Source organism: Salmo salar, unplaced genomic scaffold, assembly GCF_905237065.1.
Source record: "Salmo salar unplaced genomic scaffold, Ssal_v3.1, whole genome shotgun sequence".
Classification (NCBI taxonomy): Eukaryota; Metazoa; Chordata; class Actinopteri; order Salmoniformes; family Salmonidae; genus Salmo; species Salmo salar.
Window position 1 is genome coordinate 189,700 of NW_025548157.1, and position 15,301 is coordinate 205,000.

A 15,301-nucleotide genomic window follows, 5' to 3' on the forward strand; every position below is an offset into this window, starting at 1 on the left:
AGGAAAATGGTTAGGGTTAGCTAAAATGCCCCCCCCAAAAAATATTATATATACTTTTATGTTTCCACACCTCACAAGCTACAGACAACATGGAAAGCGGTAATATGTCTAGATGGGATACAGCTTTTGTCAAATTGACATTAAGTATATTATATTTTTTTTGGTGTATTTTAGTTAAACTTAACCATTTTCCTAACCTTAACCTAATTATCATAACCTTTTTCTCCTAACCTGCTACGTACGTTCTCCTAAACTTACTACGAAAAGTGATTTTTTTTTTTGTTTGTTGACAAAAGCTGTATCCCATCTAGACTCAAAATCACAGTCCTCCCACAATCCTCTCCTTCCATTTTTAATCCCGACATCCACTGCGGTCTCCACCGGACAAGATGGCGGACAGAATAGGTACGTCGGTTGTCTGTAAAAAAAATAAAAATAAACGTTGACAGGTTTTAATTTATTTTTTAATTAATCAAACTGACATATTTTCACTTCAGCATTTACATACGAAACATTGTATTTTATTACATTTAAAAAAAAAAAGCCAGTTAATAATGTTTCTATGTTGTGTTTTTGAAGGCCGCGGTAAATCCATGGTTACGAGTCAAGTCAAGGACTTTACTGTCATGGTCATTAAAACGGACAAAATACAACTTTAAAAACAGCTTGGGTATATTACAAGGAGGAGAATAAGCGAAAAAAAACAAATAGAAATATATATATATTCCCTGACAGTTTCTCTAAAGGGTTGTAAAAATATTCAACTAATTTTACAGCGTTTTGCGTCCAGACGATATGCTAGGTGGCTAGGTATTTAGCCAGGTAAGATAGTTAGCTATATGTCTGTATTTGATTTGATATAATGTGGAATAGGTTTTCTATTTTTTGTTTTCTCATTTCTTTGGGAATAACCTCTGGCTGTTATGTTTTATATGTTACTGTTAAAATAAAAAGTTAGCTAAGCTAAGCTAGTTAGCCTGCAGGACTAGCCTCTTGCAATGCAGTCGGAGTTAGCAACGTTTTGTAGCTTGTCGGCTAATGACAGGCTAACTGGTTATGACAAACAGCCTTGTCTCAACATAACTCCCGTGACTTTGAACTAGCTAACTTTAGCTAACTATCATATATTTCGATATGCTAGGTGGCTAGGTATGTAGCCATGTTAGCTAGCTAAGCTAGTTAGCCTGCAGGACTAGCCTCTTGCAATGCAGTCGGAGTTAGCAACGTTTTGTAGCTTGCCGGCTAATGACAGGCTAACTGTCTCAACGACCCAGACTCAACATAACTCCCGGGACTTTGAACTAGCTACCTATTAAACCTTTTAGTTAGCTTATCTAGAGAACACAGTTTGTCAGTTTACTTATTGCATCTTTGTGAATTATGAGAATTGTACACAACTGGCTCAGGTCTCTCTAGTGAAATGCTAACAAGACATAGTAACCATATAACTTCGTAACAATGAATGCTATCTTCGGTGGTGTGTTTATTGTGTGAGAGGGACGGCAGGTTTGTGTGTGTGTGAGAGGGACGGCAGGTTTGTGTGTGTGTGTGAGAGGGAAGGCAGGTGTGTGTGTGTGTGTGTGAGAGAGAGAGGGACGGCAGGTGTGTATTTATTGTGTGTATACCAGGTGTGTATTTATTGTGTGTATACCTGTGTCCTTAGTTCCCGTGGGTAAGAGGGATGGCAGGTGTGTATTTATTGTGTGTATACCAGGTGTGTGTGTACCAGGTGTGTATTTATTGTGTGTATACCAGGTGTGTGTGTACCAGGTGTGTATTTATTGTGTGTATACCAGGTGTGTGTGTACCAGGTGTGCATTTATTGTGTGTATACCAGGTGTGTATTTATTGTGTGTATACCAGGTGTGTGTGTACCAGGTGTGTATTTATTGTGTGTATACCTGTGTCCTTAGTCCCTGTGGGTGAGAAGCGGCTGATGGAGGTGAAGCTGTGTGAACTGGGCTCCTGGATGGGCAAGAGGGACTTCACTCCTAACGGACTCCTCGCCAGCATCCGCAATGGTTAGACTTCTGGGACAGTTATCACACACACACACACTCCTAACGGACTCCTCGCCAGCATCCGCAATGGTTAGACTTCTGGGACAGTTATCACACACACACACACTCACTCCTAACGGACTCCTCGCCAGCATCCGCAATGGTTAGACTTCTGGGACAGTTATCACACACACACTCCTAACGGACTCCTCGCCAGCATCCGCAATGGTTAGACTTCTTGGACAGTTATCACACACACACACACACTCCTAACGGACTCCTCGCCAGCATCCGCAATGGTTAGACTTCTGGGACAGTTATCACACACACACACACTCCTAACGGACTCCTCGCCAGCATCCGCAATGGTTAGACTTCTGGGACAGTTATCACACACACACACACTCCTAACGGACTCCTCGCCAGCATCCGCAATGGTTAGACTTCTGGGACAGTTATCACACACACACACACTCCTAACGGACTCCTCGCCAGCATCCGCAATGGTTAGACTTCTGGGACAGTTATCACACACACACACACACTCCTAACGGACTCCTCGCCAGCATCCGCAATGGTTAGACTTCTGGGACAGTTATCACACACACACACACTCCTAACGGACTCCTCGCCAGCATCCGCAATGGTTAGACTTCTGGGACAGTTATCACACACACACACACTCCTAACGGACTCCTCGCCAGCATCTGCAATGGTTAGACTTCTGGGACAGTTATCACACACACACACACTCCTAACGGACTCCTCGCCAGCATCCGCAATGGTTAGACTTCTGGGACAGTTATCACACACACACACACACTCCTAACGGACTCCTCGCCAGCATCCGCAATGGTTAGACTTCTGGGACAGTTATCACACACACACACACTCCTAACGGACTCCTCGCCAGCATCCGCAATGGTTAGACTTCTGGGACAGTTATCACACACACACACACTCCTAACGGACTCCTCGCCAGCATCCGCAATGGTTAGACTTCTGGGACAGTTATCACACACACACACACTCCTAACGGACTCCTCGCCAGCATCCGCAATGGTTAGACTTCTGGGACAGTTATCACACACACACACACTCCTAACGGACTCCTCGCCAGCATCCGCAATGGTTAGACTTCTGGGACAGTTATCACACACACACACACACACTCCTAACGGACTCCTCGCCAGCATCCGCAATGGTTAGACTTCTGGGACAGTTACCCCCACACACACACACTCCTAACGGACTCCCTCGCCAGCATCCGCAATGGTTAGACTTCTGGGACAGTTATCACACACACACACACTCCTAACGGACTCCTCGCCAGCATCCGCAATGGTTAGACTTCTGGGACAGTTATCACACACACACTCCTAACGGACTCCTCGCCAGCATCCGCAATGGTTAGACTTCTGGGACAGTTATCACACACACACACACTCCTAACGGACTCCTCGCCAGCATCCGCAATGGTTAGACTTCTGGGACAGTTATCACACACACACACACTCCTAACGGACTCCTCGCCAGCATCCGCAATGGTTAGACTTCTGGGACAGTTATCACACACACACACACTCCTAACGGACTCCTCGCCAGCATCCGCAATGGTTAGACTTCTGGGACAGTTATCACACACACACACACTCCTAACGGACTCCTCGCCAGCATCCGCAATGGTTAGACTTCTGGGACAGTTATCACACACACACACACACACTACCACACACACACACACACACACACACACACACACACACACAGAGTAACATGCTGTCTCCCCCCCCCCAGGCCATGACAGATATTACAACAAGTACATCAACGTGAAGAAGGGAGGTATCGGAGGCGTGGCCATGCTGCTGGTTGGATACGTGGCCCTCAGTTACCTCTGGGAGTACGACCACCTCAGTGAGTACTAACCCTGGGGGAGTACGACCACCTCAGTGAGTACTAACCCTGGTGGGAGTACGACCACCTCAGTGAGTACTAACCCTAACCCTGGTGGGAGTACGACCACCTCAGTGAGTACTAACCCTGGGGGAGTACGACCACCTCAGTGAGTACTAACCCTGGTGGGAGTACGACCACCTCAGTGAGTACTAACCCTGGGGGAGTACGACCACCTCAGTGAGTACTAACCCTGGTGGGAGTACGACCACCTCAGTGAGTACTAACCCTGGTGGGAGTACGACCACCTCAGTGAGTACTAACCCTGGTGGGAGTACGACCACCTCAGTGAGTACTAACCCTGGTGGGAGTACGACCACCTCAGTGAGTACTAACCCTGGTGGGAGTACGACCACCTCAGTGAGTACTAACCCTGGGGGAGTACGACCACCTCAGTGAGTACTAACCCTGGGGGAGTACGACCACCTCAGTGAGTACTAACCCTGGTGGGAGTACGACCACCTCAGTGAGTACTAACCCTGGTGGGAGTACGACCACCTCAGTGAGTACTAACCCTGGTGGGAGTACGACCACCTCAGTGAGTACTAACCCTGGTGGGAGTACGACCACCTCAGTGAGTACTAACCCTGGTGGGAGTACGACCACCTCAGTGAGTACTAACCCTGGTGGGAGTACGACCACCTCAGTGAGTACTAACCCTGGTGGGAGTACGACCACCTCAGTGAGTACTAACCCTGTGGGAGTACGACCACCTCCGTGAGTACTAACCCTAACCCTGGGGGAGTACTAACCCTAACCCTGTGGGAGTACGACCACCTCAGTGAGTACTAACCCTAACCCTGTGGGAGTACGACCACCTCAGTGAGTACTAACCCTAACCCTGGGGGAGTACGACCACCTCAGTGAGTACTAACCCTAACCCTGGGGGAGTACGACCACCTCAGTGAGTACTAACCCTAACCCTGGGGGAGTACGACCACCTCAGTGAGTACTAACCCTAACCCTGGGGGAGTACGACCACCTCAGTGAGTAGTACGACCACCTCAGTGAGTACTAACCCTGGGGGAGTACGACCACCTCAGTGAGTACTAACCCTGGGGGAGTACGACCACCTCAGTGAGTACTAACCCTGGTGGGAGTACGACCACCTCAGTGAGTACTAACCCTAACCCTGTGGGAGTACGACCACCTCAGTGAGTACTAACCCTAACCCTGTGGGAGTACGACCACCTCAGCGAGTACTAACCCTGGGGGAGTACGACCACCTCAGTGAGTACTAACCCTGGGGGAGTACGACCACCTCAGTGAGTACTAACCCTGGGGGAGTACGACCACCTCAGTGAGTACTAACCCTGGGGGAGTACGACCACCTCAGTGAGTACTAACCCTGGGGGAGTACGACCACCTCAGTGAGTACTAACCCTAACCCTGGGGGAGTACGACCACCTCAGTGAGTACTAACCCTAACCCTGGGGGAGTACGACCACCTCAGTGAGTACTAACCCTAACCCTGGGGGAGTACGACCACCTCAGTGAGTACTAACCCTGGGGGAGTACGACCACCTCAGTGAGTACTAACCCTAACCCTGGGGGAGTACGACCACCTCAGTGAGTACTAGCCCTAACCCTGGTGGGAGTACGACCACCTCAGTGAGTACTAACACTGGGGGAGTACAGACACTGGGGGAGTACAGACACTGGGGGAGTACAGACACTGGGGGAGTACGACCACCTCAGTAAGTACAGACACTGTGGGAGTACAGACACTGTGGGAGTACGACCATCTCAGTAAGTACAGACACTGTGGGAGTACAGACACTGTGGGAGTACAGATACTGTGGGAGTACGACCATCTCAGTAAGTACAGATACTGTGGGAGTACGACCATCTCAGTAAGTACAGACACTGGGGGAGTACGACCATCTCAGTAAGTACAGACACTGGGGGAGTACGACCACCTCAGTAAGTACAGACACTGTGGGAGTACAGACACTGTGGGAGTACGACCATCTCAGTAAGTACAGACACTGTGGGAGTACAGACACTGGGGGAGTACGACCACCTCAGTAAGTACAGACACTGGGGGAGTACGACCACCTCAGTGAGTACTAACCCTAACCCTGTGGGAGTACAGACACTGTGGGAGTACAGACACTGCACTGTGGGAGTACGACCATCTCAGTAAGTACAGACACTGTGGGAGTACGACCATCTCAGTAAGTACAGACACTGTGGGAGTACGACCATCTCAGTAAGTACAGACACTGTGGGAGTACGACCATCTCAGTAAGTACAGACACTGGGGGAGTACGACCACCTCAGTAAGTACAGACACTGTGGGAGTACAGACACTGTGGGAGTACGACCATCTCAGTAAGTACAGACACTGTGGGAGTACAGACACTGGGGGAGTACGACCACCTCAGTAAGTACAGACACTGTGGGAGTACAGACACTGTGGGAGTACGACCATCTCAGTAAGTACAGACACTGTGGGAGTACAGACACTGTGGGAGTACGACCACCTCAGTGAGTACTAACCCTAACCCTGTGGGAGTACAGACACTGTGGGAGTACAGACACTGCACTGTGGGAGTACGACCACCTCAGTGAGTACTAACCCTAACCCTGGGGGAGTACGACCACCTCAGTGAGTACTAACCCTAACCCTGGTGGGAGTACGACCACCTCCGTGAGTACTAACCCTAACCCTGGGGGAGTACTAACCCTAACCCTGTGGGAGTACGACCACCTCAGTGAGTACTAACCCTAACCCTGGGGGAGTACGACCACCTCAGTGAGTACTAACCCTGGGGGAGTACGACCACCTCAGTGAGTACTAACCCTGGGGGAGTACGACCACCTCAGTGAGTACTAACCCTAACCCTGGGGGAGTACGACCACCTCAGTGAGTACTAACCCTAACCCTGGGGGAGTACGACCACCTCAGTGAGTACTAACCCTGGGGGAGTACGACCACCTCAGTGAGTACTAACCCTAACCCTGGGGGAGTACGACCACCTCAGTGAGTACTAACCCTAACCCTGGTGGGAGTACGACCACCTCAGTGAGTACTAACACTGGGGGAGTACAGACACTGGGGGAGTACAGACACTGGGGGAGTACAGACACTGGGGGAGTACGACCACCTCAGTAAGTACAGACACTGTGGGAGTACAGACACTGTGGGAGTACGACCATCTCAGTAAGTACAGATACTGTGGGAGTACGACCATCTCAGTAAGTACAGACACTGTGGGAGTACAGACACTGTGGGAGTACAGATACTGTGGGAGTACGACCATCTCAGTAAGTACAGATACTGTGGGAGTACGACCATCTCAGTAAGTACAGACACTGGGGGAGTACGACCATCTCAGTAAGTACAGACACTGGGGGAGTACAGACACTGGGGGAGTACGACCACCTCAGTAAGTACAGACACTGTGGGAGTACAGACACTGTGGGAGTACGACCATCTCAGTAAGTACAGACACTGTGGGAGTACAGACACTGGGGGAGTACGACCACCTCAGTAAGTACAGACACTGGGGGAGTACGACCACCTCAGTGAGTACTAACCCTAACCCTGTGGGAGTACAGACACTGTGGGAGTACAGACACTGCACTGTGGGAGTACGACCATCTCAGTAAGTACAGACACTGTGGGAGTACGACCATCTCAGTAAGTACAGACACTGTGGGAGTACGACCATCTCAGTAAGTACAGACACTGTGGGAGTACGACCATCTCAGTAAGTACAGACACTGGGGGAGTACGACCACCTCAGTAAGTACAGACACTGTGGGAGTACAGACACTGTGGGAGTACGACCATCTCAGTAAGTACAGACACTGTGGGAGTACAGACACTGGGGGAGTACGACCACCTCAGTAAGTACAGACACTGTGGGAGTACAGACACTGTGGGAGTACGACCATCTCAGTAAGTACAGACACTGTGGGAGTACAGACACTGTGGGAGTACGACCACCTCAGTGAGTACTAACCCTAACCCTGTGGGAGTACAGACACTGTGGGAGTACAGACACTGCACTGTGGGAGTACGACCACCTCAGTGAGTACTAACCCTAACCCTGTGGGAGTACAGACACTGCACTGTGGGAGTACGACCATCTCAGTAAGTACAGATACTGTGGGAGTACGACCATCTCAGTAAGTACAGATACTGTGGGAGTACAGACACTGTGGGAGTACGACCATCTCAGTAAGTACAGATACTGTGGGAGTACAGACACTGTGGGAGTACAGATACTGTGGGAGTACGACCATCTCAGTAAGTACAGATACTGTGGGAGTACGACCATCTCAGTAAGTACAGACACTGGGGGAGTACGACCACCTCAGTAAGTACAGACACTGTGGGAGTACAGACACTGTGGGAGTACGACCACCTCAGTAAGTACAGACACTGTGGGAGTACAGACACTGTGGGAGTACGACCATCTCAGTAAGTACAGACACTGGGGGAGTACGACCACCTCAGTAAGTACAGACACTGTGGGAGTACAGACACTGGGGGAGTACGACCACCTCAGTAAGTACAGACACTGGGGGAGTACGACCACCTCAGTGAGTACTAACCCTAACCCTGTGGGAGTACAGACACTGTGGGAGTACAGACACTGCACTGTGGGAGTACGACCATCTCAGTAAGTACAGACACTGGGAAGGACGATCTGACGTTAACCTCTGTCCCCTCTCGCTCTCTGTCCCCACTTCTCCATTCTCCCTCTCTCCTTCTCCTCTCTCTCTCTCTCTCTCCCTCTCTTCTTCTCCTCTCAGAGCACGACCGCTGGAGGAAGTACCACTAAGCCCCTCCTCTCCTGACCCAGCAGGGCAGAGCCCTGACCTCTGACCCCCTGGCTCCAGCTGTCTGTATTATACCACCGATGTGACCAATAATAAAATATAACTACTTCTAATATTTACATTTGATCTGCTGTGTTTGGAGGTTCATTACAGTGTTTGGATGTTTTATTTGCTAGTTGATATGACTGTGGACATAAATAAATGTTTTGTTAAATGGGGAAACGTTACAGTGAACTCAAATCTAATTTTTATTTGTCACATACACGTGTTTAGCAGATGTTGGTGTCTAGCTCTAACAGTACAGTAATATCTAACAATGAACACATCTCTAAAATAAATGTATAAATATTTTGATGCTCAATGTCACAGTGACAGACTAAGATACAGTATATACATTTGATGAATAATGTATAATTTGTAAACATTAAAATGGCCAGTGATTCCTAGTCTATGTATATATGGCAGCAGGCTCTAATGTGCTGGTGATGGCTGTTTATCAGTCTGACGGCCTGGAGATAGAAGCTGTTTATCAGTCTGATGGTCTGGAGATAGAAGCTGTTTATCAGTCTGATGGCCTGGAGATAGAAGCTGTTTACCAGTCTGATGGCCTGGAGATAGAAGCTGTTTACCAGTCTGATGGTCTGGAGATAGAAGCTGTTTACCAGTCTGATGGTCTGGAGATAGAAGCTGTTTATCAGTCTGATGGTCTGGAGATAGAAGCTGTTTACCAGTCTGATGGCCTGGAGATAGAAGCTGTTTACCAGTCTGATGGCCTGGAGATAGAAGCTGTTTACCAGTCTGATGGCCTGGAGATAGAAGCTGTTTATCAGTCTGATGGCCTGGAGATAGAAGCTGTTTATCAGTCTGATGGTCTGGAGATAGAAGCTGTTTATCAGTCTGATGGTCTGGAGATAGAAGCTGTTTACCAGTCTGATGGTCTGGAGATAGAAGCTGTTTACCAGTCTGATGGCCTGGAGATAGAAGCTGTTTACCAGTCTGATGGTCTGGAGATAGAAGCTGTTTACCAGTCTGATGGTCTGGAGATAGAAGCTGTTTACCAGTCTGATGGCCTGGAGATAGAAGCTGTTTACCAGTCTGATGGCCTGGAGATAGAAGCTGTTTACCAGTCTGATGGCCTGGAGATAGAAGCTGTTTACCAGTCTGATGGCCTGGAGATAGAAGCTGTTTATCAGTCTGATGGTCTGGAGATAGAAGCTGTTTAACAGTCTGATGGCCTGGAGATAGAAGCTGTTTATCAGTCTGATGGTCTGGAGATAGAAGCTGTTTAACAGTCTGATGGTCTGGAGATAGAAGCTGTTTATCAGTCTGATGGCCTGGAGATAGAAGCTGTTTACCAGTCTGATGGCCTGGAGATAGAAGCTGTTTACCAGTCTGATGGCCTGGAGATAGAAGCTGTTTACCAGTCTGATGGTCTGGAGATAGAAGCTGTTTAACAGTCTGGAGATAGAAGCTGTTTAACAGTCTGGAGATAGAAGCTGTTTACCAGTCTGGAGATAGAAGCTGTTTAACAGTCTGATGGTCTGGAGATAGAAGCTGTTTACCAGTCTGATGGCCTGGAGATAGAAGCTGTTTACCAGTCTGATGGCCTGGAGATAGAAGCTGTTTATCAGTCTGATGGCCTGGAGATAGAAGCTGTTTAACAGTCTGATGGTCTGGAGATAGAAGCTGTTTAACAGTCTGATGGTCTGGAGATAGAAGCTGTTTAACAGTCTGATGGCCTGGAGATAGAAGCTGTTTATCAGTCTGATGGCCTGGAGATAGAAGCTGTTTACCAGTCTGATGGTCTGGAGATAGAAGCTGTTTACCAGTCTGATGGTCTGGAGATAGAAGCTGTTTATCAGTCTGATGGTCTGGAGATAGAAGCTGTTTACCAGTCTGATGGCCTGGAGATAGAAGCTGTTTACCAGTCTGATGGTCTGGAGATAGAAGCTGTTTTTCAGTCTGATGGCCTGGAGATAGAAGCTGTTTATCAGTCTGATGGCCTGGAGATAGAAGCTGTTTACCAGTCTGATGGTCTGGAGATAGAAGCTGTTTATCAGTCTGATGGCCTGGAGATAGAAGCTGTTTACCAGTCTGATGGCCTGGAGATAGAAGCTGTTTACCAGTCTGATGGTCTGGAGATAGAAGCTGTTTAACAGTCTGGAGATAGAAGCTGTTTAACAGTCTGGAGATAGAAGCTGTTTACCAGTCTGGAGATAGAAGCTGTTTAACAGTCTGATGGCCTGGAGATAGAAGCTGTTTAACAGTCTGATGGCCTGGAGATAGAAGCTGTTTAACAGTCTGATGGCCTGGAGATAGAAGCTGTTTATCAGTCTGACGGCCTGGAGATAGAAGCTGTTTATCAGTCTGATGGTCTGGAGATAGAAGCTGTTTAACAGTCTGATGGCCTGGAGATAGAAGCTGTTTTTCAGTCTGATGGCCTGGAGATAGAAGCTGTTTATCAGTCTGATGGCCTGGAGATAGAAGCTGTTTACCAGTCTGATGGTCTGGAGATAGAAGCTGTTTATCAGTCTGATGGCCTGGAGATAGAAGCTGTTTATCAGTCTGATGGCCTGGAGATAGAAGCTGTTTACCAGTCTGATGGTCTGGAGATAGAAGCTGTTTACCAGTCTGATGGTCTGGAGATAGAAGCTGTTTACCAGTCTGATGGCCTGGAGATAGAAGCTGTTTATCAGTCTGATGGCCTGGAGATAGAAGCTGTTTACCAGTCTGATGGTCTGGAGATAGAAGCTGTTTATCAGTCTGATGGCCTGGAGATAGAAGCTGTTTATCAGTCTGATGGTCTGGAGATAGAAGCTGTTTACCAGTCTGATGGTCTGGAGATAGAAGCTGTTTACCAGTCTGATGGCCTGGAGATAGAAGCTGTTTATCAGTCTGATGGCCTGGAGATAGAAGCTGTTTATCAGTCTGATGGCCTGGAGATAGAAGCTGTTTATCAGTCTGATGGCCTGGAGATAGAAGCTGTTTAACAGTCTGATGGTCTGGAGATAGAAGCTGTTTATCAGTCTGATGGCCTGGAGATAGAAGCTGTTTATCAGTCTGATGGTCTGGAGATAGAAGCTGTTTAACAGTCTGATGGCCTGGAGATAGAAGCTGTTTAACAGTCTGATGGCCTGGAGATAGAAGCTGTTTATCAGTCTGATGGTCTGGAGATAGAAGCTGTTTATCAGTCTGATGGCCTGGAGATAGAAGCTGTTTACCAGTCTGATGGTCTGGAGATAGAAGCTGTTTACCAGTCTGATGGCCTGGAGATAGAAGCTGTTTAACAGTCTGATGGCCTGGAGATAGAAGCTGTTTACCAGTCTGACGGCCTGGAGATAGAAGCTGTTTATCAGTCTGACGGTCTGGAGATAGAAGCTGTTTATCAGTCTGACGGCCTGGAGATAGAAGCTGTTTACCAGTCTGATGGTCTGGAGATAGAAGCTGTTTAACAGTCTGATGGTCTGGAGATAGAAGCTGTTTAACAGTCTGATGGTCTGGAGATAGAAGCTGTTTATCAGTCTGACGGTCTGGAGATAGAAGCTGTTTATCAGTCTGACGGCCTGGAGATAGAAGCTGTTTATCAGTCTGATGGTCTGGAGATAGAAGCTGTTTAACAGTCTGATGGCCTGGAGATAGAAGCTGTTTACCAGTCTGATGGCCTGGAGATAGAAGCTGTTTACCAGTCTGATGGCCTGGAGATAGAAGCTGTTTACCAGTCTGATGGTCTGGAGATAGAAGCTGTTTATCAGTCTGATGGTCTGGAGATAGAAGCTGTTTACCAGTCTGATGGCCTGGAGATAGAAGCTGTTTTTCCAGTCTCTCGGTTCCAGCTTTGATACACCTGTACTGACCTCGCCTTCTGGATGATAGCGGGGTGAACAGGCAGTGGCTCGGGTGGTTGTTGTCCTTGATGATCTCTTTTGGCCTTCCTGTGACATCGGGTGCTGTAGGTATCCTGGGAGGGCAGGCAGTCTGCCGTCGGTGATGCGTTGGACAGACTTGAGGGCGGCGCAGTTGCCGTACCGGGCGGTGATACTGCCTGACAGGATGCTCTCGATGGTGCATCTGTGAACGTTTGTGGGTCTTAGCGGGTAAAGCTGAATTTCTTCAGCCTCCTGAGGTGCTGTTACGCCTTCACCTCACTGTGGTTGGACCATTTCAGTTTGTCGGTGATGTGAACGCTGAGGAACTTGGGAAGATTTCCACCTTCTCCACTGCGGTCCTGTCGGTGGATAGGCGGGGTGCAATCCCTGCTGTTTCCTGAAGTCCACTCATCAACAACAGTATTTTACAGTCTAGAACAAGACTGACTGGAACAGGTTTACTGTATTTTACAGACTAGAACAAGACTGACTGGAACAGGTTTATTGTATTTTACAGACTAGAACAAGACTGACTGGAACAGGTTTATTGTATTTTTACAGACTAGACCAGGAGGAACAGGTTTATTGTATTTTACAGACTAGAACAAGACTGACTGGAACAGGTTTATTGTATTTTACAGACTAGAACAAGACTGACTGGAACAGGTTTACTGTATTTTACAGACTAGACCAGGAGGAACAGGTTTACTGTATTTTACAGACTAGACCAGGAGGAACAGGTTTACTGTATTTTACAGACTAGACCAGGAGGAACAGGTTTATTGTATTTTTACAGACTAGACCAGGAGGAACAGGTTTACTGTATTTTACAGACTAGACCAGGAGGAACAGGTTTATTGTATTTTACAGACTAGACCAGGAGGAACAGGTTTATTGTATTTTTACAGACTAGACCAGGAGGAACAGGTTTACTGTATTTTACAGACTAGAACAGGTTTATTGTATTTTACAGACTAGACCAGGAGGAACAGGTTTATTGTATTTTACAGACTAGACCAGGAGGAACAGGTTTATTGTATTTTACAGACTAGACCAGGAGGAACAGGTTTACTGTATTTTACAGACTAGACCAGGAGGAACAGGTTTATTGTATTTTTACAGACTAGACCAGGAGGAACAGGTTTACTGTATTTTTACAGACTAGACCAGGAGGAACAGGTTTACTGTATTTTACAGACTAGACCAGGAGGAACAGGTTTACTGTATTTTACAGACTAGACCAGGAGGAACAGGTTTATTGTATTTTACAGACTAGACCAGGAGGAACAGGTTTATTGTATTTTACAGACTAGACCAGGAGGAACAGGTTTACTGTATTTTACAGACTAGACCAGGAGGAACAGGTTTACTGTATTTTTACAGACTAGACCAGGAGGAACAGGTTTATTGTATTTTACAGACTAGACCAGGAGGAACAGGTTTACTGTATTTTTACAGACTAGACCAGGAGGAACAGGTTTACTGTATTTTACAGACTAGACCAGGAGGAACAGGTTTACTGTATTTTACAGACTAGACCAGGAGGAACAGGTTTATTGTATTTTACAGACTAGACCAGGAGGAACAGGTTTACTGTATTTTACAGACTAGACCAGGAGGAACAGGTTTACTGTATTTTACAGACTAGACCAGGAGGAACAGGTTTATTGTATTTTACAGACTAGAACAGGTTTACTGTATTTTTACAGACTAGACCAGGAGGAACAGGTTTATTGTATTTTAGACTAGACCAGGAGGAACAGGTTTACTGTATTTTACAGACTAGACCAGGAGGAACAGGTTTACTGTATTTTACAGACTAGACCAGGAGGAACAGGTTTATTGTATTTTTACAGACTAGACCAGGAGGAACAGGTTTACTGTATTTTTACAGACTAGACCAGGAGGAACAGGTTTACTGTATTTTACAGACTAGACCAGGAGGAACAGGTTTATTGTATTTTACAGACTAGACCAGGAGGAACAGGTTTACTGTATTTTACAGACTAGACCAGGAGGAACAGGTTTACTGTATTTTACAGACTAGACCAGGAGGAACAGGTTTATTGTATTTTACAGACTAGAACAGGTTTACTGTATTTTTACAGACTAGACCAGGAGGAACAGGTTTATTGTATTTTACAGACTAGACCAGGAGGAACAGGTTTACTGTATTTTACAGACTAGACCAGGAGGAACAGGTTTATTGTATTTTACAGACTAGACCAGGAGGAACAGGTTTACTGTATTTTACAGACTAGACCAGGAGGAACAGGTTTACTGTATTTTACAGACTAGACCAGGAGGAACAGGTTTATTGTATTTTACAGACTAGACCAGGAGGAACAGGTTTATTGTATTTTACAGACTAGACCAGGAGGAACAGGTTTATTGTATTTTACAGACTAGACCAGGAGGAACAGGTTTATTGTATTTTTACAGACTAGACCAGGAGGAACAGGTTTATTGTATTTTACAGACTAGACCAGGAGGAACAGGTTTACTGTATTTTACAGACTAGACCAGGAGGAACAGGTTTACTGTATTTTACAGACTAGACCAGGAGGAACAGGTTTATTGTATTTTACAGACTAGAACAGGTTTACTGTATTTTTACAGACTAGACCAGGAGGAACAGGTTTATTGTAATTTACAGACTAGACCAGGAGGAACAGGTTTACTGTATTT

The 15,301-nt window shown here is 47.0% G+C and overlaps 1 protein-coding gene across 3 annotated transcripts; it reads left to right on the top strand.

Annotated features, from left to right (window-relative positions):
• Positions 1-277: 277 nt before the first annotated feature.
• Positions 278-8,974, top strand: LOC123732717 (ATP synthase subunit f, mitochondrial-like). 3 transcript variants are annotated; one of them, XR_006763372.1, is made up of 4 exons: positions 278-405; positions 1,914-2,021; positions 3,798-3,985; positions 8,721-8,974. XR_006763372.1 is itself a non-coding variant. In XM_045711974.1 (4 exons), exons 1-3 carry the CDS (start codon positions 390-392, stop codon positions 3,923-3,925), a joined length of 252 nt encoding a protein of 83 aa, XP_045567930.1. In that variant the 5' UTR covers positions 278-389; the 3' UTR covers positions 3,926-3,949; positions 8,721-8,974. The 3 variants fall into 3 exon arrangements, 2 of the variants coding, with proteins under 2 accessions (XP_045567930.1, XP_045567929.1); XM_045711974.1 differs by having other exon boundaries at positions 3,798-3,949; XM_045711973.1 differs by having other exon boundaries at positions 279-405; positions 3,798-3,914.
• Positions 8,975-15,301: the final 6,327 nt, after the last annotated feature.

Bases quoted from the DNA above. Each gene is read 5' to 3' on its own strand.
- LOC123732717 (XM_045711973.1), top strand. The intron at 2,022-3,797 runs GTTAGACTTCTG...CCCCCCCCCCAG, and splicing joins CCTCGCCAGCATCCGCAATG to GCCATGACAGATATTACAAC. The intron at 3,915-8,720 runs GTGAGTACTAAC...TTCTCCTCTCAG, and splicing joins CTGGGAGTACGACCACCTCA to AGCACGACCGCTGGAGGAAG.